General features: G+C 39.6%; 1 protein-coding gene across 2 annotated transcripts in view; it reads right to left on the bottom strand.

Annotated features, from left to right (window-relative positions):
- USP32 (ubiquitin specific peptidase 32) overlaps positions 1-21,007 on the bottom strand; it is a 42,649-nt gene extending 21,642 nt beyond the window's left edge. For both annotated transcript variants that reach the window (XM_033518874.1, XM_033518876.1), the window contains exons 1-9: positions 20,837-21,007; positions 17,140-17,245; positions 16,509-16,627; positions 13,455-13,614; positions 6,025-6,156; positions 4,596-4,703; positions 3,724-3,839; positions 3,278-3,340; positions 1,644-1,727 (exon numbers count right to left, since the gene is read on the bottom strand). In XM_033518874.1, coding sequence (XP_033374765.1) covers positions 1,644-1,727; positions 3,278-3,340; positions 3,724-3,839; positions 4,596-4,703; positions 6,025-6,156; positions 13,455-13,614; positions 16,509-16,627; positions 17,140-17,245; positions 20,837-20,992 — 1,044 coding nt within the window. In that variant the 5' untranslated portion in view covers positions 20,993-21,007. The remainder of the gene's footprint in view (positions 1-1,643; positions 1,728-3,277; positions 3,341-3,723; positions 3,840-4,595; positions 4,704-6,024; positions 6,157-13,454; positions 13,615-16,508; positions 16,628-17,139; positions 17,246-20,836) is intronic.
- Between the last annotated feature and the right edge of the window lie 4,427 nt (positions 21,008-25,434).

Below are 25,434 nucleotides of genomic sequence, written 5' to 3'. Positions count from 1 at the left end.
TTTTCCAGTAAAGCTGGACAGGGAGGGAGGAGAGGAGGGAAGAGCTCCTCGGGAGCCTTCCAGGGAGCAGGGGCAGCTCTCGACCCTCCCAGATGGTTTTGCTGCTCACCCCATGATTTACAGCCTTGTCCTTATGTCTCTTTTGATGCTATCAATTTGTATCTCAGCTGGAGATTTCTAATCGCTGCTAAGATGTCTTATTTAAATTTATATTACAGGGAGAGAGACCATATCACATTTGGAATGAAACAAAGGCCATTAGCCAGGGGGAAGCAACAGATTTCCAGCACACACAACACAGCTGGGTCTGGTGTTTCTTTTTTAAATTTGTGTAGCATTGAGCTAAAATGAGATTCTTCAGATAAACCAACCCCTCTGCAAACAAACCCATTTGTTGACAAGCTTTCCACTCAGAATATTTGGCTCTTCTGTCTGCAGATGAGGCACATGACACCTCAAATAAATACCCAGATAAATCAATGGCAGAATCTGCCCTGTGCTTTACATAAAGTTATTAAAAAAAAATAAAATTAAAATCTAAAATGAAAATACAGCAGCTATGCCAGGAGGAAAAAAAACATTGTAAATGAGACTTCCAGTGAGGAATGTGCAACACTGGTGATGTGTAATCAGCATTAAGACAGATTTATTATATCTTCATTCATTCTTTGTCAAGATTGCAGGGATATTTGTTAGTTCATCAATATTTAGTTATGAGGGGATATTTGATGCCAGACAGGCCAAAAATAAAGACAGCCCTTCTGGAGAAGGTTGCAACTTCAGCAAACCTGATGTAATTAGAGATAAAATGAATTTGAAGAACTTTCTGGTGTTACTCTTTCCAGCTGTGGTGTAGCTGCTGGCCTGGGGATACTCTCACTCAGTCACCCCAAGGCTCTTGGGAAAGCATCATTGAAAATGTAATTTATGGAGTAGTCACAGGCCAGTTATTATTATTATTATTATTATTATTATTTAAACTCCAAGTATCAACCTCAAAGGAAAGCAGGTAAGGAACAAACTGCAGAGGATGAAAATACTCTTTGAGGTTATTGTCTGCACAAAGTGAGCCAGAGCTAAAATATGGCTTTCAAGGATTTAGAAAAATCCAATTCAAGCTCAATTAAAACCCAATTCAGCACATACTTAATCCTCAGCTTCTGCAAGTGAACAGTGATAGGATATCCCAGCTTTCCAGGACTGCTTCATTAAGGAAGCAATGAGAGGTACCTTAGAGGGCCTTAACAGAAAATGTAAAGGGAAACTGGTTGTAAAATGTAAAGGGAAAGAATCAGAGATTTTTTTTTTTTCCTCATTCCCTGGGTTACTTTCTTGGCAAAGATTTGCCACAAAAATCATTTCAAACACAGCCTTTGTCTAATGGAAAATATAATTGCTGATACACTCGAAATTTCATTTTCTGAACAGTGCACCAGGTTCCTCTTGAACAGATGAGGCTTTAGGCATCTCCATGCACTGCAAGGAACAAATCAAAGAGAGAATCATTCTGCCAAGGCAGCCCAGAGCTGCAAAGCCACATCCCCTCCTGTGCACACAAATGCTGATGCTGCACTTCGTGGCCAAGCAGAAAGCTCAGCAGTTAATTACTGTAAATTACAGCCTTAGGTTTCCCCTAAACATACCTGAAAAAGCAGATTTAAAAATTCATTGGCAAGAGCACTCTTCACACTCCATATCTGGTAGTCCTCCAGAGTGAGGTGTCCAAGCTGGAAGGGAGGAGAAGGAAAGGGGAAGGAAAAACCATCAAAACATGAACCTGGTTCTGACAAAATGCTCACTTTGCCTGCCTCATACAAGTCATGACAAAACCAGGGGTTTCATAAAAATTGGCATCTACCACTTTTTCAATAAAATTTGATCTAGTGAAAGAAAAAAAAAAATCCAGTTTTAGCATAATACAGGCAACCTAGAGAACTGAACAGCTCTGAGAGAACAGAGGGTGAACAGTGCTCAGTGTGGAACCTCTCCATCACTCACATCCAGTGTCCATCACCTGCACCCACTCACACACCCACCATCCTCCTCTGAGGCTTGGGAAAAACCAGTTTGGGTCACCAAGCCCTTGTGATCTCACCTAACAACACAAATCCCATTAATTCTTCATCACCTGCCAAGTCACAGTGCTGTAACACTGACCATGGCAGAGGGATCTCTGATTCAGTGAAGGGATCAATCAGTTTTTTTTATCTGGCAATATAATTCAGAGCCAATTTTACAGCACTGGCAGTTACTCTGCCCCTCCTTACAGACCATTTTCTCCAGAGCTCGCCCAGGTCAAAGCTAACACACAAAAAGAGGTTAAATAATTTATGTAATTACTGCACCATCAGCTCTTTCCAGCACTACACTGATGATGCCACTACAAAAATATTCTGAAGACTGAAATCTTCTTTTTTAACTCTTTGTGGAATCAGGACTGCTGTACACTTGATTACAAACTACCCTTTTTTTCAAGAAGCCAAACAATAAAAACCTCAAAAGATGAAACTGAAAGAAGCCACAATTTCCACAGGTTTGGCAATTAAAGAATTACAATGAAGTATTTGCCCACCACTTTGTTGGAATACAAGCAGGCAAGACAACTATTCAAACACATAATTAAGCATTTCTAGACATTCTTTATAGTTTTTCATAAATTATTTATAATTTCCAGACACTCTTCCCAATTAGTGAAGCAAAGGATGAAATAATGGAAGCAACTTCCACAATATTTTTTGTGGAGATCTCCAAATTTCCTATTTCCAAAGAGCAAGGAGAAGTAGAGATAATTACAGATTTACACTCAGATACATTTAAAGCACAATATAAACTACCCAGACTTTTTGTTGTGTCATGACAGATGCCTCCATAGGAGGATAATGTGTCTTGACACAGCATAAAATATAAGATAAACTTCTGCACTCTCTCTTAAGATCAATTTTAACAGGAAACAAAGAACAGTTTCCCCAGAAGTCAAGCAGCAGATTTAAAACTGGTGTTAGTTATGCACAGCAGAGCCTTGCAAACAGTGCAGGCTTCCAATTAATTTCATCTGGTTATGCATTTTGGTTTTCGCTTCATGTATTAAAATGGCTTATAAAATTCAAACAAGTTCCTTCTTTCACAGAACAACGTGGTAAATTTTAATGGAAAACTGACATTTCTTGAAAAAGAATCTTTTATTGACACATCTGTGCTCTAAAGAAAGCACTTTCTCATAAATAAACTGAAGATACCGGAGTATAAAAATGACAAGGAAAGAACAGCAAATTCCTACCTTTGTGTTATCATGCACATGTAAAATATCTTCCACGATTTCAGACAAACCCATGTCCAACTCCTTCAACAAAAGGATTAGAAATCAGAGTTAAAGTCTCCCAGCAGGATGTGCTCAGAATAAAAATAAAACCATAGGAGATGCTGGAAGCTCTCAGTAATTCAAACCAAGGGCTCCCAGACAAAAAGCTGTGCTTTTGTACCTGTCTTTATATGAAAGAACACACATTAGAGACAAACCACTGAGCTTTGGGCAGGTCAGGAACACATTCTAATCACACCTTGTGCCTGGGGCAGGTGACAGCTCTGCAAGGCAAGGGACAGCCACTTGTCCCCATCTCAGGGGAGCCTGCACCCCCCTGACCCCCACCCAGACATCATGGACGTTCCTCCTTTGGAAAGATGGCTCAGGAAACAGAAGGAAATCAACCCCCACACAGCACTCACAGGTATTTTGTCTGTCCTGTTGTCTTTCCAGACCTCTAAAAGTGCCACCACCATGTCCTTGAGCTCGGTGCGAGACAAGACCCCATCCCGGTCCACGTCAAACACCTTGAAGCAAACTGAGGGAAAAGGGAATGACTTTGCTGTTAGAACCATTCCACAACTCTTTCTCCTTTATTCCTCACAGCCCCTAATCCTGCAGAGCCCCCAGCAGCTGATGTAGTGCTGACAGTTCTGACGTGTGGAGGTGAGGAAAGGAGCAGCTGTGTTTAATAAACTCAGACCCCGATTCCTGCAATCCTCTGCTGTGTTTGCTGAGGGGATGTAGCAGGGAACATATGTGCATCCAGAAATTTCCAGGGAATTACAGCTTGGAAGTTGCAACAACGTGGTTTTGGAGAAGTAAGGGAACAAAAAAGTGTTTCAAAACACAGGAACCTTGCAGGGAGCCAGCTGGGAACTGGGCAGTGAAAAGCCACAACATGCTATTTACCACAAGACAATCAAATAGGACATTTGTTTTCTGTTACAGATAATGAGTAGCTAAGTGTTTGCACTTTCTGTATTGAGATACACACTTCTGCCTCAAAATGCAGAACACTGCCAAAATAACTTCTGAAATGTAGTTTTTCCCAGTTAGATAATTTACATGAAACTACTGATAAGCTGTAAAATACATGGAATTAGGTTTAATCATCCTTTATAAAAGGAAACCTTAATATTTAAAATTCCTCTATATGTTTTTTTAACTTCTAAAGTCGCCTTTCACAGATTTGTTCAGTGGGAAAAGAATCTCAAAAGGTGAAAACAACTAAATCTCATTGTTCAAACTGGAAAACTCCTCCCAAATTAACAGTTAAATTTTGCATACTTACACTTCTGTCTCTCTGCCAAGGGTCCCCTGCAACATGCTGAGAGCCCACAGGAAATTTCTTTAAAATCTATGTGATTGTCTCGGTTTTCATCAAAAGCATTAAACAAACCTGCAAACCACAAAAGCATCTCCTGTTACAGCACCTGAGAGCCACCCAGCACCTCCACGAGGGGTTAATGGGGAACATGGGCAAGGAGAAGTACAAACACTTGTCATTTCTTCTCATTAAGTGTAATAAAGGTAATTAAGCACTACTAAGACCATTTAAAGGTGAATGAGATCTCTCAGGGATGGCTGATCCAGCCAGGGGTGGGGAGAGAATCAAGAATTCTGAACAGCTGCCTGGTCCTCACACCCTCCTTGTAATGACTGATTTGGAGTGGAGCTGAACCAGTATGGCCAGAAATTCCAACGTGCCTGACAGAAATTCCTATGGAAATCACTGAATTTCATTGCAAATTTGGCCCCAAGTTAAGAGCTGTAGCTACCAGTCTTCAAAGTGTTTAATAGTTCAAATCATTCAGCATTATTTATGCCATAATTTATTTTTTTTTTTTAGCAGCACTGACTCTACAGAAGGCAAAGAATGACCAGAAATCATTCATGTTTCCTCACAGCAGCTCTCTAAGTTTTAATCACTAAGAAGACAAAAGACTCAAAAACAAAAGGATGTGGGGACACGTCCCTGCAGAACTGGACATAAATTCTGATTTTTTTACCAGTGCACATAACTTTCCCATTTGTTACTTACTGCTGCCACTTATCAGCACAGCCAACCTTTTGGTAATAAAATAATTGTCACTCCAGGACTGCAGAGCAGAGCTGGAGCTCAAGTGGGATGTCCCTGAATGTCCTCATGTCGTGCAGCAAATGGCAACTGGACAACTGCAACCTCCAGTTCTTACCAGAGTGGCTTCAACTGGACAGACCAGTTTGGTTGTCAGTAGAAATAACAACCCACAAATCTCCTGACTGAGTCTCCTGAAAAAAAATCTTCCTTAATTTCCACTGTTAGGGAGGAGTGTTTCATTGGCTGCATGATACAACAGCTGACTTGCACACTGAGTTGGCACTTCATAGATGAAACTCTCATTTGTCAGTTTAAAAATGCTCCATTTTCTCTCATTCAGGGCCAGCAGTTTATTTTGTCTTTACAGAATCTTAAGAAATAAATTTAAGAAACTACAGGGCAACTTCTACAGAAAATCTGACACATCTCCTGCCAACTTTTAAGAATGCAACACCTCCTTCAGCATTCCAGATTTCCCAATAAACAGAGGTTTCTCAGGCCTCTTCTCCCATTTTTCAGAACTCAGTGAAGCTATTCTGTCCTTCAAGCTTAAAGGGCATTTCAGAACAGACACTTTTAAAGCCATCACAGTTGTAAGTCAGCAGAGCAGCAGAGGTTCCTCACTGATCTCGTTCCATACCTTCACTCAGAGATTGATGGATTGGGGGGGACACTAAGGGGGCAAATGTTTCCAAATCAAAGCGTCCAGTTCTTGACTGAGCTTTTAGCAGCCAGTATCGCTTCTCCAGGTCGATGATGTCGGATTCTTCCACTGCATAATCAACAAAAATAAACCAAAATTACCTTCTTTGTCCACAGAATCTTCTTACCCATTTGCCATCGAGGAGTTCACCGTCAGTAACACCATCACAAGTGTGCAGAAACACAGAAATTAACTTTTCCCATGTGAGAGCCCCTTCATTTTTCACCTGTTTCTTTCTGGTGATTTGAACAGGCAGATTATATGTGCAGTGTCTTATTTTCCCAGGGTATTCAGTATTTAAATCCTCAAAAAAGATGTGAAGTAGCATTAAAAAAAACAAACAGGTCTTTTATGAAAATTATGTAGTACTTGGCTGCTCTTAACTCCTATTTGAAATTTTTAGCTTTTTGATACAGTAAGAAGGATAAATTAATAAGGCTAAATTTTAATGTGCCATTTAAAGATTTTAAGTCAGCTCTTTTTTTCCCAAACATAAAATAGCTTGTTTGATGTTATTATTGATACTACAGAATTATTTACAATCCCAGTAAACTCTGGGGAGTGGTTACACAAACCTACAATACAGAGAAACTTAAAAAGCAATTTAAAAAGGGGAAGAAACCCCAAACCCAAGAAATAAAAGAAGGTGCTAAACAAGTGTGGATAAAAATAGCCAAAGGAAGAGCTTGTGTTTTCCTTCAAAGCATTCTATACAAATGTTCTCTTTATGCTTTATCCTTGAAATTAAATATATATATATATATATAAAAACAAGATTAAATTTCTGCCCAACAATACTTTTAACCTTTTTACATATGCAAGTGTGTCACAACAGTGCTTTAGGTCAGTGCCAATTAATTGGTTCTCAAATAGATCCATAATGACAAAGCTGTCTATATTAAGAACCACTACGTGTGATCTCATTCCCAGATGGTTCTGAGCCTTTAAATCCATGCCAGTTTTCTAATAGGTTTAACTTGAGCTATTTGGCCTGGTTTAGTCCACAGAAACAATAATAATCCTGTAAGGCTTAAGAACAGAAGGGCTCCACCTAAAATGTTGTGTCAAATTGAAATTTTATTGATTACTTTCCTCGTTTCTGTCATTAGTGGCGGTAATTTACTTAAAATAGTAACTTAGGTAACCTGCAATGAGCATGAAGTAGTTGTAACTACCCAGCAGGAGCATCATATGATGCACCAAAACTTACACAACTCCTTACCCTCAGCAGCAGGAGAGTGGAAAAATCTGAATAAAGTATCTGGAGCTGGAGGAGTGGAAGGGGTTTGCATTTTCCTGTAAGGTGTTTTTAGACAGCCCAGCTGGAGAAGTGACATCAGTGACAAATGTCCCTTTCCTGTGTGTCTTCAGAGCAGTCACACAGGTGACAACCCCAGCCCTGCCTCCCCAGTTCCTCAGGGCATCATTCCCAGCTCCTGTGCATTTACACAGGGAGAGAAGAGCTGATCCAGAAGAAAAAATCATTTCCTCTCTCCTCTCACCCTCCTTCCCAGATGGATCAATCCCCTGCTCTGTTTTACCATCCCCTGGCTCTTGGCTGGGGTGTAATCACAAAGTTCTTTGGGTTGGAAGGGATCTTTAAAGGTCACCCCATCCTCCTCCATCCAACCTGGTCTGGAACATTTCCAGGGATGAGGAATCCAGCACCTCATCACAAAAACTTTCTCCCTCACATCTACTCTTAGTTCAAACCCATTAGCCCCTAACCTATCACCACTACTGAAAGTCTGCCCCCAATACATGAGGAAGCAGCAATCCAAATTTATAGGAATATGATTCCACTGGAAATCAAGAAAGAGGAATAGAGGAGTTATGTCTTTAGGAGATCAGCATGCAGAAATATCACAGATGTGAGGAGAATGAATCCCAGGGCTCTTCCCCTTCCCAAACAATGGGAGAGGAGAGGTTGTGCTGCCATTTACAGGAATTCCACTTCCACGTTACTGCTCTCATTAACAAACACAAAAGCATTATTTATGTTCTCTTGTGCATGACCATGTAAATCACTTTGCTTCCTTTTAATCCACCTCTCTAAGTAGGAAGAATAACAAATGTGGGAGCTACACTTCATTCTTCAAGTGATACAACACAGAATATTCAAAAGCCAGCAGGAAGCTCAAATTGTCCTCACTGAAGAGTAAATCTGCAGAAACCTTATTATGTAGGTGCAATATTTATCTTCAATTATATTTAATTAAGAACTGAAAAATGTTATATTTTGCCAGAAAACCTCTCTCAAATACCTACAGTAGAAGTTAGTTGTATTCTGATTTTTTTATTGTACTTCACAGATGTTTCTACAGTGCTAACTCCATTTTTTTATTCTTTCATCTCAGAAAAGAAAGGTTATCAGAAAGCATCTTGTCTGTGTTTCTGTTCACAGAAACAGGAGGCTGAACTGACATCATGGTCACTCAGAGAATTTTCAAATAATCACCTTTAAAAGAACAGCTGATAAGTGTTAGCACAAGTGTTATATTTTTATTCTAGCCCCAGTGTGCTGACTTTCTACACAAGAACCACTTTACTTTTTTTACTTTAGAAAGTAAAACCAAGTAGTAAATAACATTCTTAGCACTGATTAGCCTTACACAAATCAGGTTAACCACCAGTAAAAATGTGACAAAAGAATGTTTCTCATTCACAGTTATAACAAATTATAGCCCAGTGCAGCAGCTCCAGTGAATAAAAGGGAGCAGGATTTATTTATTGGATTGCAGCACAAGGGAAGTTTAACTGCAGCTGAGCAGCAGCTGTTGCGTAATTTGATTTCTCCAGAGTGATTTTTTGCACATAATCTTGTAAATCAGTCTCAGGATATGCAGTGCACCATCTATTCCTCCATGAGTGCAAACTAAAAGAAATCTCTGGCTATTTATGATTATACACATAATCATATTTGTTACTGAAGTTAAATGAAGCATGGGAAAGGCACAGTACACTTAATACCCAAACATACCAATGTGCATGACAAAACACCATATTCTACAGAGCTTTTGTACACATAAAAGATTTTATCTTTTCAGAATATAAGCTTTTTTCCTTAATGTCTTTTCAAATCACATCAAAGTCTAAAGTAGGCTTTCATTCAGATTACTTAAAAAGATGTATTTTATATACACAATATAGGCCAAAACCCCAGGACACACAGGCCAAGTAAATATTCATTTTGGTAATTCAATACATGATATGATTATTTGAGGTCACACAGACAAGATACACCTGAGAAATTTAAGCAGTTTACCACCACATGCTGATTTATGTCTCCCTCATCACTTGCCCATTAGAAATACAAAAAACTTCCAGATCTGTAACACCATGAATGCTTTTCTTTGGCTCCATTCTCTAAGAATTAGACCAATATGATCAGAGGGATGATAATAAGTACAACTGAAGCAGAATCTTCTTGTAAAGGAAGAACAAATAAACATTTTCAATCAAAATATCACCTAAAACTGTAAAACTACTAAAAAATGAGTTAATTTAGAATGTTGATCAACAGGCAGGTGCATGGTAGTGATAAGCACAAAACCCCCACGTTACACTTTAATGCTATTCCCACAAAATGCCCCTCTACAATATTCCATAGATACCAAGCCATGAATTATCTTCTGCCTTTGAAAACTAATTTAAAAGCATGTTTTCATTTCAACCACTGCTTATCACAATTCTTTATACAATCAGAATTCACCAAGTATTCCAATAGCTGACAAAACTTCAATATTTACCCACCTATGGGTACAATCCTCTCTGGCTCACAGCAGCAGAAACATACCATATTCCCAACATTTTACCAGGACTTGGATTGTTTCCCTGTTCACCATGATGTGCTCCAGGCAGACCCCAGGCCTTGCTGGCAGGGAGGGCTCTTCATGGCCAGGCAGGAGCCCAAATACTGGTTCTCACTAAAAACTCTCCTTTGTGGCTTTCAAATTAACCCCCAGAAGACTCTGGCACTGAGAGCTGCTTTGCAGGACATAAAATAGCCTGGAACTAAGAGGATAACAAGTGGCAAAATACAGATTAAGTGACACCGAGGCTTTTACTTACTGGCCTGGGCTGCTGTCAGACTTTCATCTTTGTGCTTTTCCTGATTAAAAACAAACACACAGGGAAGGGAATATTAAAACCTCGGCCAAGAGAGGTTTTGTGTGTGTCAGATGTGACCATCCAGGTGCTCATCCAGTGGAATATGGATTATCAGTGCCTCAAGGTGGGAACAGGGAGGTGTCAGCAGCACAGCTCCTCTCACAGCACAAGTGTTCATTCACACTTGGGAAAGGCAGCACAGGATGAAACGAGCCCTTAAAAGCAGCTTTCATAAAGCCAAAATCTTCAGGACTGTCTTCTAGAAGCTTCCACACATCCCTGTTCCCAGAGTGGGTGCCCCAGCTGCAGAACATGTATTTAACACACAGCCTTTTAATGCCAGCAAAGTGAAGGGATCCCCTCGCTGCACTTTCCTTTCAGCCTCCCATCTTCATCCTCCCACAGAGTTGACAATCTGACACAAGTTGTTCCTTCCACAACGCTCAGCTTCGATTTTGTGCTGCTTCAAAACCTGATTCTTCCATTCTGACCACCCTGCCTGGTTATCCAGGGCTCTTCTCATTTCTGGCACTCAATGAGTGATAAATGTACATTCTAAAATAGAATTATTTGTCCTGATTGCAGTCATAACTGCACCTCAGTGGGTGAGAGCTGTCAGAAAGAACAGGATGAATTTTTCTGACAACAGAGGAGTCTCTTCCATTCAAAGGGGAATTTGGATGTTATTTAATCAGAACTCAGTGACACAAGAACTGGGTGACAAAGAAGTACGAATTAAACATTCTGTCAGCTCAAAACCAGCAACCTGATGAACAGAATTATTTTCCCCATGGAAAGGGTTGAAAACCTGAGTATCTAAGCCCATTACACAACACTGAGTCACACCAAAATGACACATGAAAAAGGCAACCAGCACCTATGTTGCAGCAGAAAAAACATTTCCAGCTTAAATGAAGGAAATCAGTGAGGTGTCCCTTGAGTCAGTGTGACAAAAATGTGGGATTTACAGATTGTTCAATGTGATGGCTTCAATACATATATATATAAAATAAATTTAAATGCATATGATCACACTACAGACATGAGAAAATCCAAACTACTGCTACTGGTCACTCCTCAGGTGTAAGACCAATTCATACCCCTGAAACTGTATTTTAGGAACATAGGCTAGATGTTTTGGCAGCTTTCAAATAAAATTATTCATATTTCTGATTAAAGTGAAACGGAACAAAATTTGATTAAAAGCAGCGTGTGCAACTTCCTGTAACTTTAAAATTTCATTTCTAATTATGTGTTGAGAAATGTAATTAAAGTCATCTGCACACCAAAACAAATGTTACTTACAAATGAAAAATTAGTATTCCTTTGTTTCCCTGATAGCCTGGCTCATTAAGCAAATTTAAATGGAGTCACTGATGCTTTGCAGTGAAATGGGGGCTGTTTCTAAATCAAAGGGAATAAGTTTCCCTGTTTTTATCAGTGCCATTTTTTATGGCTCTGACATATTGTCCAAGAAGTTGGATGGGAAGCAGAGCTGTGAGGTAAGGCTGGGGAGGGCTCTGAGGCTGTGCCAGGACACCCAGCAGGGCTGAGAAATTCCTGATTGCACCAGGAGTGGCACAGATTTCACTTGCATTTCACAACAGAAGAAAGTGGCAACAAAGGCTTTCTCTCTCTCTGTATTATGGTGTTTGTCTCAGTTTACCAAACATTATCTCAATTCCTGGTCCTCCCAAAGGCAAGCATTCTCCCAGGAAAAATATTAAGAACAAGCCTTCAACAGCTCTCAGTGTTTTACACATTCAGCTGTATTTAAAATACTTCTGTACTGAATTTCTTACTCTTTGGAGTGACCTGATTAGGCTGAAATTACTTCCAAGTGCAAGTTTTTAATCTGTTGGATGAGGTGCCTACACTGCTGTAAATCACAAGGGAATTCAGTAAAATTTAATTTTATCTAGAGGTCCAAACATAATTGTCACATGAATCTTCCAATTCTGTGGACAATCACATCACCTACATGTATTTCTGGAATTCACTGAGAAGCTCAATCCCAGCTTTGACATGATGGTACCATTGACAGGGATATCAAAACTAGAAGTGATAAATAAATATGAAATAAAATCTATTAAAACAGTAGCTGTTAAATTTAAATGTTTTTTTTTATAATTCCAAACCTCAGTTTCAGTATAAATAAACTTTCTGTGAAAAGCCCAGTAAAAAACTGTAAAAAAAAGTAAAAAAGTCTCAGTTTTGAAGTATAAAAAAGAGCAGATCTCAATTTGATACAGGTCAAGGTCTTTCCCAGAGCTGAACTCCAAAACACTCAGAGGGTTGGGGTATTTTTCACATTCCTCTTTCTCTACCATGTCTGTGAGACCTCAGAATGTATTCAGTGGTTTTCTGTAACCTCAATGTCTCCTGCAGCCTTCCACGTAATGCAAATAAATTACCTGTTCATAAACCCCTGACTTCATTATGCATTCTCATTTCAGATGGTCAGAAAAGAGTCTGAATGCCCACATTTAAAACCAAGAAGATAAAAAGGCCATGTTGCTTTAGTCAAGTAACTCACCCTTTTGAGGATTAAATGCCACACTGTCACCAGTGAGGAAAATCCACGAGAGCACATAAAACACAACCAGACTGCTCAAATCCCTACACCTCCACAACCAACTCCCTTCTCCCAGGGATCCTCAGGGATGGAATGGATGCTTGCATTACACTGCTACATCAAGTGTCATTTATCAGCCTTTTGTTTTTAGATTTAATTTCAAATCCAGCTGTTCCTTCTTTTACGGTAACATAGACATAAGGAAGCACTTCTCTGGAGGCAATTCCTGAGGATGTTTCTCTTTAGTTAATTCTACCACATGCCAGGAATATTATTTATTTTACTGGAGAAGCAAACTAAGAGGTAACACTTATTTTTGAAACAAATATTATTTTCTCAACTCTCTCAGTAGTTTTGCAACCCACTATAAAGACCAAAAATAAACTCAGTATTACCAGCCAGACACTTCAGAAGATATTTTTTTTTAGCTTGCTCAGTAGCAAACTTCTGTAGAAGTGTTGTAGCCTCAGCATTATTATCTCTTAAAAATAACAACCCAGTGTCCTTGTACACAACATTTTACATCACAGCACAGAAAGCAGAGAACAAATGAGCTCAGAGAAGGAATTTCTCTCACTGAACCGAACGTGGCGGAGCAGGGAGATTCAACAAACAACGATTCTGCCTGAGAACTCTGGCAGGTTTTTTCAAGGTGTGCAGGACAAGAAGCACCTTTACTCACAGTGTGTGACTCCAGCCAGGGTCTGGTAGAAGGTTGGGGTGTCACTGTCATCAGTGAGGGTCACATACACCCCTCCTGAGAGCAGCCACCGCGAGAAGGTGAAAGCGTCTTTGTTGTGCAGCAGCCAAACCCTGAACTTCTCATAGTTCACTTTCTCACCCTGCAAGAAAAAATAGAAAATGGGAGCTGTTTTTCTCACTGCCAGTAAACAGGAACCATCCAGCTGTATGAACAAAAAATTGGGACAATCTCCTAGAAAAATAAGTGCTAATGTAATTTTTCTGCTTGGAGCCATGCCTGGTTTTCCCTTTCCTTTTGAAACGGCAATGGGAGGGAAATTAACTTTCAGCTCTCTCTGCATTTCAGCCACCTACTCAATGTGGCCTTTGGAAACTCATTTACCCTGAACCTCAGGTGAAAGGGATGAAAAGAAAAATGGTTATTTGCAATTCAAAACAGCAGAGGTTATTTTGATTAATTTAAATGTATTATTATAGATACCAGCTCTGCCGCACCAAAAAACAGGTGCTATAAAATTATAAACATTCTGTTCTATCTGTGCAGGTATACAAACAACACAGAAAAATCAGGTTTGGGAATAACTAATGCTGTGATTAATTACTGCAGGAACATGTGGAGATGCTTTTGCCTCTACTGACCAAAACCTACACATAAATGTGAACATGACATTGCCAGGATCACCTCACTCCATGTCTCCTGGAGCTTCCTGTTCAGGAATACATAAAAACTAAACATTCACAGAATTTCAGTGCTGTTTAAACCATTTATTTGAATTCTTGCCAAGCTGTGGCCATGAAATCATAGGGATCAGCAGACTAATTTCTACAGGACCTACAAAACTACCTCAAATAAAAGCAAACCCATTATCAGTAGACAAACTCATTATATGGAGATTCTCATCTCCAGGGGAAATAAACAGGGGTCTGCAAAGTGGAAGAGGTTTCAAGTCATTGATTATTTAAACTCCCCTCATATCACAGACCATTAAACTTCATTGAATTACATCTCTACAGAATCCAACAATTTGCATTTGGCCATGGACTATCTGCAACTGCCAAGTGCAGAAAATTGAAAATTCACTATATTCCCTTTGCCAGGCTGCTCCAATGGTTCATCACCAGCACTGCTGAAACATTTGCTTCCTATTCCCATTGCAGGGGATTGTTTCAGTTCCAGATATTCATTCTTCTTATGCCTCTTTCTCTAGACTAAAGAGTTTTATATTTTCATCCAACAAATCCCAGAATGGTTTGGGCTGGAAGGGACCTTAAAGCCCATCCAGTGCCACCCCTGCCATGGCAGGGACACCTTCCCCTGTCCCAGGCTGCTCCAAGCCCTGTCCAGCCTGGCCTTGGGCACTGCCAGGGATCCAGGGACAGCCCCAGCTGCTCTGGGCACCCTGTGCCAGGGCCTGCCCACCCTCACCTTGATTTCTTTTTCTTTCATTTCTCCAATACTTTGGATCAAGGGAAAAGAACATTTTCTCACCCTTGTTCCACCCTTTCCCTCTACTTTTTATAAAGGCAGCAAGACCTGAATCATTAAAACTCCAATTTTCCCTGGAAGGACAATGAAGAGGGACAGAAAAAATGTGCACAGGAGGAAGAAAGCATCTGAAGCAAGCAACGATTACAGCTGAACTAGACAGAACTTGAGCAATGCAGTTATCACTGAATTTTTTTCCCTGTATTTCAGAAACAAAAGGGAAACTAAGATATATTCTAAAGCTTCTACTTCCAGCTGAGTACATGCAATAATTCTGATGAACAGAAGTACCTATAAACATCATCCTTGAAATCAAACCCATCCTCCATAAGGCAGACAGGAAGGCCCACAGCAGGAACATTAAACTTTCTCACTCTCCAGCAATGACCAAGGATGATTAAGAGCCCAGTAAATCCTGCTGAGTGGGTTATTACACTATTTTCATTTTAAAAGAAAAATCAATATGCAGCATTTTCTTGAACAGGAAAATGCTCTGAAGCTCAGATTGATACTCATCTTCCTGCAAGGCTTCATAAAGTATTTCTGGATTTCTTGGACAGCATGCAATTAACTTGTAGGGTGCAATTCATCACACCACACTGATGGGAAATTATAAATAGGAAATGGCACCATGGGTCAGCTCCAAAGCTGGACTGCAGTGGACTCAGGATTTATGATGCCAGCCAGGACTCAGGAATGCAATCACTGCCTCCAAAGCCAACAGGACACCAGGACCAGATCAGAGTCTGGCTCAGGCAATGCCCACAACCACACTTATCTCCAACACAGAACAATAAAAATCTAAAGTAATTAAGTAACCTGATAGCCACAAATAAAGCCTCCAGACAATCTGGTCAATCCTTTTGCCAGAGGAGGGTACAATGATGTCTCATTTTCCTGGTCGTAGTCCTCTGACAACAAACCAAGCAAAAAACCCTGAAAATTCATCAGGATCCCTGGAGTCAAAGAATCATCTATGAGAATACAGCAAAGCACCAATGCCCTGGTTTGGAGAAGGACTTCAGCAAGCTCCATAAAGATTACATCTCTCAAACAACCTAAAGCATAATTAAATGTTGTAGCTCCTGCCAGGAATAATGGTACAAAAGCAATAATATAAAACTATTATTTTGAAGTAACCATTGCTGTCAGGCATTTTTAAATCCAGGGAGCAGATTTTCTTTCTTCTCAGCTCTGTGTTCTAGATTTCTTCCCTGATTGCAATAAAATGTTCACACTAATGACTAAGTTCCCACCAGCAGTATTAGTATTTAAATTTACCTGCTGACATGATTACCATTGGGAAATGATCTCTTTCCAAGCAGCCCAGTGAATACAGGAGCACAGAGAATGCCTGCATTTATACACCAAACACTGTTCCCATCGATAGAAATTACATGCAATACCACAACACAAAAAAACATGAGCTTTTACCCCGTTTAAACAAGGTCAGTTTGTTCCCATAAGTGCATGAGTATGAAAAAGAAGCTACTTAATGTAATCTTGACATTTTGGTAAATGCTACAGGAGAAAAGGTGAGTGACATACCTCAGAGAAGCATTTCTTGAGTGACTCTGGGACTTTCCCATCAACCACATGCAGCATTTTCTCCATCTCTTCACGGACAACATAACTCCCAGATTCATTAGAGAAGAGGCTGAAAATATCTGAGGAAATAGAAATATGTGTAAACATCTATGGCAGTGACATTTTTTCAAATTTAAAGTTCATAATGGCTGAGAATGTCAGTGGCTGTGCAACAACTAAAAGATTAAAAATTTGGGTTGATCCAAGTTCAATATAGGTCCACAAGGTTTAAGTCAAGATCTTTTACCATTGTAATCAAAAGGAAAATGAGTATTATCAAGTCAGATTAACAGAGAAGACAAAACAACAGTAGTCAGTGGGCAGATGCTTTTTTTTGGACAAATATCAATGCCATCCTCCTTCCTCTGCCCACACACAGAGACCATCAGGCTTTCTGTAGGATCCCAACACTGACATTCATGATGACTTGGCAAATATTTCGTTTTGATGAATATAGAAAACAAAGATGCATTTTGTTTCAAAAAAGACAGCTAAAAATGCTTAAAAAAGTTCTGTCTTCACTGTGAAACAGTCACATTTTACACTCACAATCTGCTGTCTTGTTGTTACTGTTTTAAGTTACATCACTTACATTTTGTTTTCTCCTCCTCTCTGCCTCTTGTGAGTAGAACTAATCCAACTATCAAGTTATTGAAGTGCAGCCCTTTGGATATTCCTCCAAATGAACAGTAGATAACCTAGAAGAATAAAATAGAGAAGTCAACCAAAAATAGAGAAGTTAACCAGAACCAGGGCAAAGAGATGTCAGAAATAAAAACAGCAGCTTATACTGAGGCTCCATCTTACATGGGTTTTAGGCTCCTCACCTCACATTCAGCTCAACACACTTGAATTATTAATTGTGTTTGCTTTTTGTAGCTCTTTTGGTACCTATAAGCAGCCTTTACTTGATGAAACACAGGTACAAGTCATGAACAGCAATATATAAACTCCAGGTTAGAACCATCCAGTGAAGACACTTCTCACTTGCTTGTGGGGTTGTTTCCCCAAATTTCTTTATTAGGGCTGAAATCTCCTCCAAACTGGGTTCTGATAATCCCAAAGGAATCAAGGGGATGCAGCAGGCAAGACCAGGCTGGCAGCAGAGATGGGAACACCAGAGCCCCGTGAGTCACTGCACCATCACGGGGTGGTTTCAACTGCAAGTCAAAATTAAGCCAGGACTGGGAGTGCCCAAACAAAACCAGTCCTGGGCCTGGCAAGGTTAAACCTGGCCAAGCCACACAGTGCTGTGGTGGCAGGATGAGGGTGGCTACACCAGATTTCCTGCTGCTCCTGCAGCCTGGCTGCACACACCTCAACAGTGCTGTGTGACCTGCAGAAATCCTCTCCTTGTCTGTCTGTCCATCCATCCACCCATCCCTCCATCCACTCACCCACCCATCCCTCCATCCAAAATCTGTCTGCAGGCATGGCAATGTCAATCAATGTACAGCAAGATCTAATTCTCCACAAAACATCCTGAACCTCACCTCCATCCCACTCTGAGACACAGCATTACCCAAATACTTTAATTTCCTCAGGGGGATCAGATCAGCCTCTTCTGTTACTAAACTTTAATCCATTTACAAATGCTTGAAGGGATGAATTATTAAAACTGAATTTGTGCTTTATTTGGACACAACAATTGTAGAGACTTTGAGGCAGAGATTTGAATTCCACACTTTTTATGTCTAATCCTTCTGTCCTCACCAGATGCCTTCAAGGCTACACTGCCCATGTGAGCAATTTACCTTCCTATTACACTGGAATTGTTACTTTTTTTAAATATGCAGCTCAACTCTCCACTCACTTCTGCTGAACTTTGTACATCTCAGCTGCAAGACCAGATGAGCACCAAATATTACACTTATACATTATTTCAACACAACACAAGGATTGCTCATGAGATAAACAGAGGAAAGGAATTCTATGGATAATGTCCAATGTATCAGTATTTAATATATGTAATTACAACCACGGGCAGCTGGTGTTGCTTGGAGTTTAGCTGCTTAATCACTCCTTGGGAAGAGTTTATAAAGACTGAAGAGTAATGTGACAATTTCTAAGGAAGGAACTCCACATTTTTCACATTGGTGTGGCATTTGGAAAACTTCTAATAACATACACCATCAAAATGTAATGCAATTTTGTGTTTTCCAAAATGATTTAATGCTGTTGCAGCTTTACTTAAAACAGCCACACCCAGGCAGAATCACAGCAATTTGCATTTCAGAATGTAAAATTTACTATCATTATAGTAAATATAATAGTACTTTTAAAAAATTAAATTAAAGCCTGACACATTCTGTTTCATGGGCAACTGAAGAGTATAACAAGATTTAAAAATCAAAGCTGTGCTCATGCTTCCCACCACCTGAGCAGCTTTCCTGCAGTTTACAGACACATCTCTACATTTCCTTTTATTAATATCTTCAAATCCATTCTCCCAGGAGATCCTCCCAGAACATTACTGTTCTGAACATTTAAAAAATGTGCAAGACCATCACCCAAATTTTTGGAGCAAAGTTCCACTGGTTTCAGTTCTCTGCTTTATGTGTCATTTAAAACTCCTGTGTTTTTAATTGAAAAAATTCCTGAAGGTCTCTCACTCCTCAGATATGAAAAGTCATTTTCACAACATGCAGAGTACACAGCCCAGCAACCTGAGGCTCCAAATGATCTGTTTTAGCAACTGGAAGGCTGAAAATTCAGAGTTTTCAGCTGCCTAATGACTTTGCCTGCCTCTGCCCATTCTGAAGCCAGGAATTACAAAGCATCCCTTGACTCAAATCCCAATTTTGGCCCAATTTACAGTTTTCAAGCCCTCAGATTTGATACTGCACTGCCTGAGTATGAATGCTACAAGTACATCATAATTTGTACTCAAATTTTGAGATGAGTTCTGATGAGAAGCCATCAAAAACCAATTAGGAGTCTTCCATTAATTTTATTTCACCACCTGGAAACCAAGAACTGCTCTGTAACCGTCATGAGTGTTAAAAGAGATAATCATCACCAAAATTTTGTCTTTAAGGACAGATTTTTTTAAAAAATAAAATAAAAACCAGCAAGCAGACATTTCAAACCCCAAAATCTCTATTTGTGACTAAATCAGTAATTTAATCCTTAATACTATCCTTAAAATAACAGAGATATAAAAGTAAAGTTAACACAGAACATAAAATTATCAATATTTTATGCTATTTCAAACCAATCATACATTGTGAAAGATACACTTTTTGTTTAATCATCAGGGTTACCAACGCTCAAAGCATCCAGAAAACACCCAAAAATTCATACTGAAGACAGAATTTAAGCTCTGGGCAAATCAGACCCCTCCTTTTCCACTGCAAATTTTCCTGCTAAGCCTTAAACACCCACATGAAAAGCCAACTGTTTACAGAGGTAAAGTAGTATCATTCTCTTTGCCAACACTTAGGAGAAACAGGGGGAAAAAAAAAGAATGAGGAAAGATTTAGCTCAGGAAAAGGAACTCTGCCAGAGTGTAAAATCTTCAGCAATGCAACACTTCAGCACTCACATTATCTAAATAAAACTGGGAGACTTGCACCCTGCCTCTGAGGTCAACAGCTCTGAGGATGCCAAAAATAGAAGCTGTGACTAGAAATGACATGGAGCAAGAGATCATTTGAAAGGTCTGCCTCATCTTTGTCTCACTACCAATAATATTTTGGTATCTCTCTCAAGAAAGGGGTAACTTTATAAAAGAAAAGAACTTTGTAAACATGCAAGTGTGTGGGATGGTATTACTATTTTTTTTAGATGTATACATATGGATATATGTTTATATCCATGTAGTAAATGTTGATTCTGGGTATTTTTCAGCTCATTTATACATTGATTATGAACAAATTTATTTTTAAGAGCTTATAAAGATTCATCTTTAGAAAACAAAGTAACAGCCAATGGAATCTCAAAGAAATCAACGGCAAGTGCATCTCTGGAGTAAATAAAATCTGTTATTATGGTCTTGTTACAAATTCCCAACCTTTTAACTGCCCAAATTTACATGTGGATATTTGGGTTTACTTCAAAGTCAGGAATGAATAGGGTTGGGAGTAGCTCTGAGCCCAGCACATCCCTGAGCAGCCACGATCCAAGTCTGGAAAACCATTTTCAGGCAGAGAATGTGCATTGTGATGTTGCACTAAAAAATGGGAAGCAATTCAACCAACCCCATAAACATTTGTGTGAGTACAGCAGCATCCAGCTGCCCCTGATCCACTGCTTTTGGCTTCCCAGGAAAACAGCAATTCACAGCTCACCTCGGCAACTTTGGGAGGGACCCCATCACCCAGAACTTCCCTGATGAAGCACTGCTGAGTCATGTAATAGGAGAGGCCACAAGTTCTCTTGAAAGCATCTTTGAGCCTCTTCAGTTCTATGTCTGTAACTGAGAACAGAGGAAAGAAAAAACACATTTGGTCAATAAAGACATTACAGACAGGTAATAGCTTAAGGAATCTCAAAATCCTCTGCTCCTTAGGTTTACCTTTACAATAAGAAGACACAAAGAAATTAAATGCATGATTTCCCCTAAAGAGTGGGAAAACGTGACTGGGGAAAATGAGATCTAATCATCTCATCTTGCTTGAAAAGAGAGAAGGGAAGCAGACCCGTGGTTACCATCAATGTGAACAACAGCTCACTGCCTAAGTTTTCTAACTACAATAGTGGATTGTAATTTGTTCTAAATTCAGCACCATTCTTGTCACACAAAGGAAAATAAGGCTGCTTTATGATCAATTTTGCATTGCATGTAAGCCAGGGAAATTATCTGCAACTAACAATGGTGATTATTATTAAGAGCAGCTCCAACAGCATCTTTCAAGCTGTTTCATCTATGAATCAGTCTGCTTTTCTGTACTAAAACAAATAAAATACTTTATCACCACTACAACTTCATGAGACAGTGCAGTGAGGTTTGACTTAATAGGAATAAAATGTTGGACTACATGTAATTCTTCACCCAAGATTCCCTTGCACAGGCAAAATCTGCTTGCCAGCTACACCTGTACAAACTTGTTCACAACTGTAAAGGTGGAAAATGTGATGACATTCCACTCATCCTGGCCTGGGAGCTCCCTGGAAAGCAGTGCTGCACTCAGATTTTACAAGCACAGAGCAACTTTCTAAGAAAGTGTTTAAGATGGGAAGGATCTCGTGGAACAAAACAAGCCCTCTGTCTAAAGCCAAGCTGCAGGGAATGGCACAGGATCCCCTGGAAGTTCCTGAGTGGTGCAGAAAAAGCAATTTACCATGCAGAAGCCCAGGGAAATGATGCTGCACACAGGAGCTGGGTCACTGTATTTATAGCAAGGCATTTTCCTTACCCTGCTATCACAAGCCAGACAGAAACAACACTGCCATGGCCAAAGGCTTGTTGAGCTTTTTGTCAGCCAAAATAAAACAGAGCACTTAAGGGCTTAATCCAGCACTCAGTAAAATGTCTACTTTTCAGTTAATTCATTCATCAAAAGCAAAAATCAATCCTTAAAAGTAAATCACATTAAAACATTCCTCCCTAATTTTAATCCGAGTCAACACTGAAACAGATGTTAGCTCCACTGAACAATTGTGTAAAAACAGAAATTGGGTTATGTTTCTTCTCCAATTTCATTACAGAGACTGGGTACTTCTAACCATAAAGGAAAAAAAAAAAATCAAAAACAAAGTATTTAAGAGATAAACCTCAAGTGTGACCCACACACACCAAAGCTATCAATTAGCACAGTGGTGATTATCATTAGCACATATCTTGTTTTACTAAAACGAGCCTGCTTTAATTACATGGCAGAAGAATGCTGGTCTCACACTGTTACCTGGCTTACAAGGTGTTTAAATTCCATTATTCCACATTAACATCTACCCAGAGTCACTGTGTGCCTTTACAGGTGATGTTTTAATGAACACTCCAACAAGGAGGAAATGAAGAGAAGTGCTTCACCTCCTATCACCTTTAAACACAACAAATCTTCAGCCAGCAGGGCCAACTCCCCACATTTAATGAGTGCTGGGATCATGGAAAGGGGAAGCTACTGGCTTTGTAATTTTGGCAAAGCAAAGCAAACAACTTGGATCCTAGACTAAACCAAACAACAGTTCTGGAATGAAAATATTCTCATTTATTGCAGTTTTTATATACCTGCACATACACATGTATCTTTAACAAAAATAAACTCTGTGCTTTGGTTTCTTCTCCCTCTCTGTTAATTTTTTGATCTCCCCACCATTTAATCCAATCTGGTTTGAGGTTTTTTGGCAGAAGTTTCTATACAAACACAGCATTTGCTAAGCTGATGCTTACAGCAGCCCTGACTGCCCAGAGTCACTCCAGGCAGTGCTCAGGAGTAGGAAAAACCAATATATAAAGGTATCTCCCATAACCCATGAGAGTGGAGACTGGAGTGCCAGCCAAGGTGAAGAGAAGGTTGGGAAGAAGACTTGTCAAGCAATACTCCTAAGATCTTAAAAAAGCCCCTGCACTATCAGTGTATTTAACAGGAGTGATAAGTTGATACTGCCAGCCCATGTTACATTTCAAAATGCAAGTTATTATTGCCAGAGCCCACTCAGTATTATTGTTTGCATGCATAAACTACGAAAAAGGTCATGGAATAACAGGAAAGGTAATTACTTCCATCCCTTCCCCAGGAGCCATTAAAATGACTGATGCTGGCCATTTAAAATAATCTGCAAAGCTTTGTCAAGATAAGTTCATTATACATTTAGATCCATGCACATGAAAGTACAACTGAAATGAGCAGAGTATAAATCAAAGATATTATCAATGTTTACTACGAGTCTGGAAGGCAAAATATTTGAATACAAAATCCCAACACCAAAGCACCAATTATTCAACAGAGATAGAACATGATGGCGTGTTGAGAGGAAATAAAACTAAGTCTTCAATTATTAAAGGAACATTTCTAGAAGCAATACATCTATTTCTATAATAATATTAGAAATTAGAACGCTCTCATCCCCAGAAGCTGCCTTTTTTCTCTCAATTCCACAAGCCCAACACACAGGAAGCATCACAGAACACAGAGGGGTTTTTCACCCTGCCTTTAGACAGCAGTGTAGTTGACAAACCTGTTTCCTACTGACTGAAATCCTTTCATTAGGAATATTCACTTTTTCCAAAGGCACAGATTCTCCAAACACTTCCAGGAGCCAGTTGTCTACAAACACTTCTGAGAAGAGCTGCTGTCATTAGACACAGGAGACAGACACTACAGGAAGGGGTGCACCCTGGCTGTATTCACAGCCTGACAGGGAAAACAGCCACTGACAACTTCCCAGGATGAGTTTGTGGTAGTGAACACAGCAAAAACCATCTTCACATCCCACCTGCCAATAACAGGTGGCACAACCTCAATATTATTGCAGGGAAAGCAACTCAATTGGAGCTGCTCATTTAAATCCTTTTCACCCCCCAGACCACACAAGTGGCCTTTTGACTGTGAGGTTGATTCAAGGTAACAAAACCAAGTTTCAATAATTAGATATTATGTGATAATTCTTAAAAATCTATCTGCCAGCTTCCAAAAGCCACCAAGTCCCAGGCTGTCACTGTGTGTATGTTAACTTTGCTAACACAAAGCTCCTGTGCCACCTCAGCTGGAGGGTTTCCAGTAAAGCTGCAGACAGTTTTACAGGAGATTAGTGCTCCATCCAACTCTCCAGGGAATATTCCAGCTCCAGTTTGTTTAATAAAGTTTAAATGAAACCACGCAACCTCAGCTAAAAATGTCACCCTGCTTAAAGTAATTGTAACAAACCTTCAGCTCACCAACTGCCGAGGGTATTTTTAGTTTCCTAGTGTTACTTAAAACTTCAGGCTGTTTATATGGATGTACTATTCCACGTTTTTTGTTTTAATTCCCATCTATCCAGGTAATGGAATGTGTAGTGCCTTCCAAAACTGACCCGTGCTGGAAACCACCTGGTTCTGCTCTGCTTTCTCGTATTTGTCACCAAGCCATCCTGGAGTTTTCATTTTGGACTAAAACTGTATCTGAAACTCAGATTATGCAAGTCCAACTCTAGACTTAAAGCTTGTTTTGTCACCCCTATAAAAGTGTTCAAACTGAGCTGCAGGAAATCAACCCTTCCAGTGGAGCTTTGCAAGTTCTGCTGCCACATTCTCCATTCATTTTAGAATCTCTGTTCACTGGAGATTTTTTTTTTTCCTTTCCACATCCTGTAGGATCCTGTAATCCCACCCCCACCTTCTGGGAAGGTTCTAAAATACCCTGTGAGAAATGTAGGGATTGGGGTATGGCACCACCTTTGTCCCCTCCAAAACTCACACTGAAAGGACAATTTTGACAACAAAAACTGGGCAGCAAATACCTGCCTCAGCAAAATCTGCTCTGCTGTTACCAGGCTGCTAGTGAAAATTATTAAGAGTCATCATAAAAATATAACTGCATGGCTAAATACAAGTAATATTGATATTTTTACTTGTTCATGTCCTGCATTGGAAAAAGAGAGGAGAAAATGGTTTTATCAAAGCCAATTCCTCACTACTCAAAGTACCTGCACTGCATATTCTGTGGTACTTCCTCAGAGGCCTCTGCATCTGAGCTAAGGTTTGCAAAAATTACCTCAATAAAGTGTTTTATTCAAATACTGTATGAAGGAATTAAAAATCTTCCTTAATTATAGATATTTTTGATGATGTAACTATTGAACATAAGGAATATAAGAACTGCCACACACTACAGTCTCTGCTTAAAGGTTGAAAGGAGTGGCTGGCCAAGCCTAGTGGAGTTATTACAGCTTAGAAAAAAATTATTATATATCTTCCCTGTGATAAATGCATCAAGAGCAAACACAATAAACGTGTTTAAAATTC

Source organism: Parus major, chromosome 19, assembly GCF_001522545.3.
Source record: "Parus major isolate Abel chromosome 19, Parus_major1.1, whole genome shotgun sequence".
NCBI classification, from domain to species: domain Eukaryota; kingdom Metazoa; phylum Chordata; class Aves; order Passeriformes; family Paridae; genus Parus; species Parus major.
Note: the sequence above shows the minus strand (reverse complement) of the source record. Positions and strands in the feature narration are given on the sequence as shown.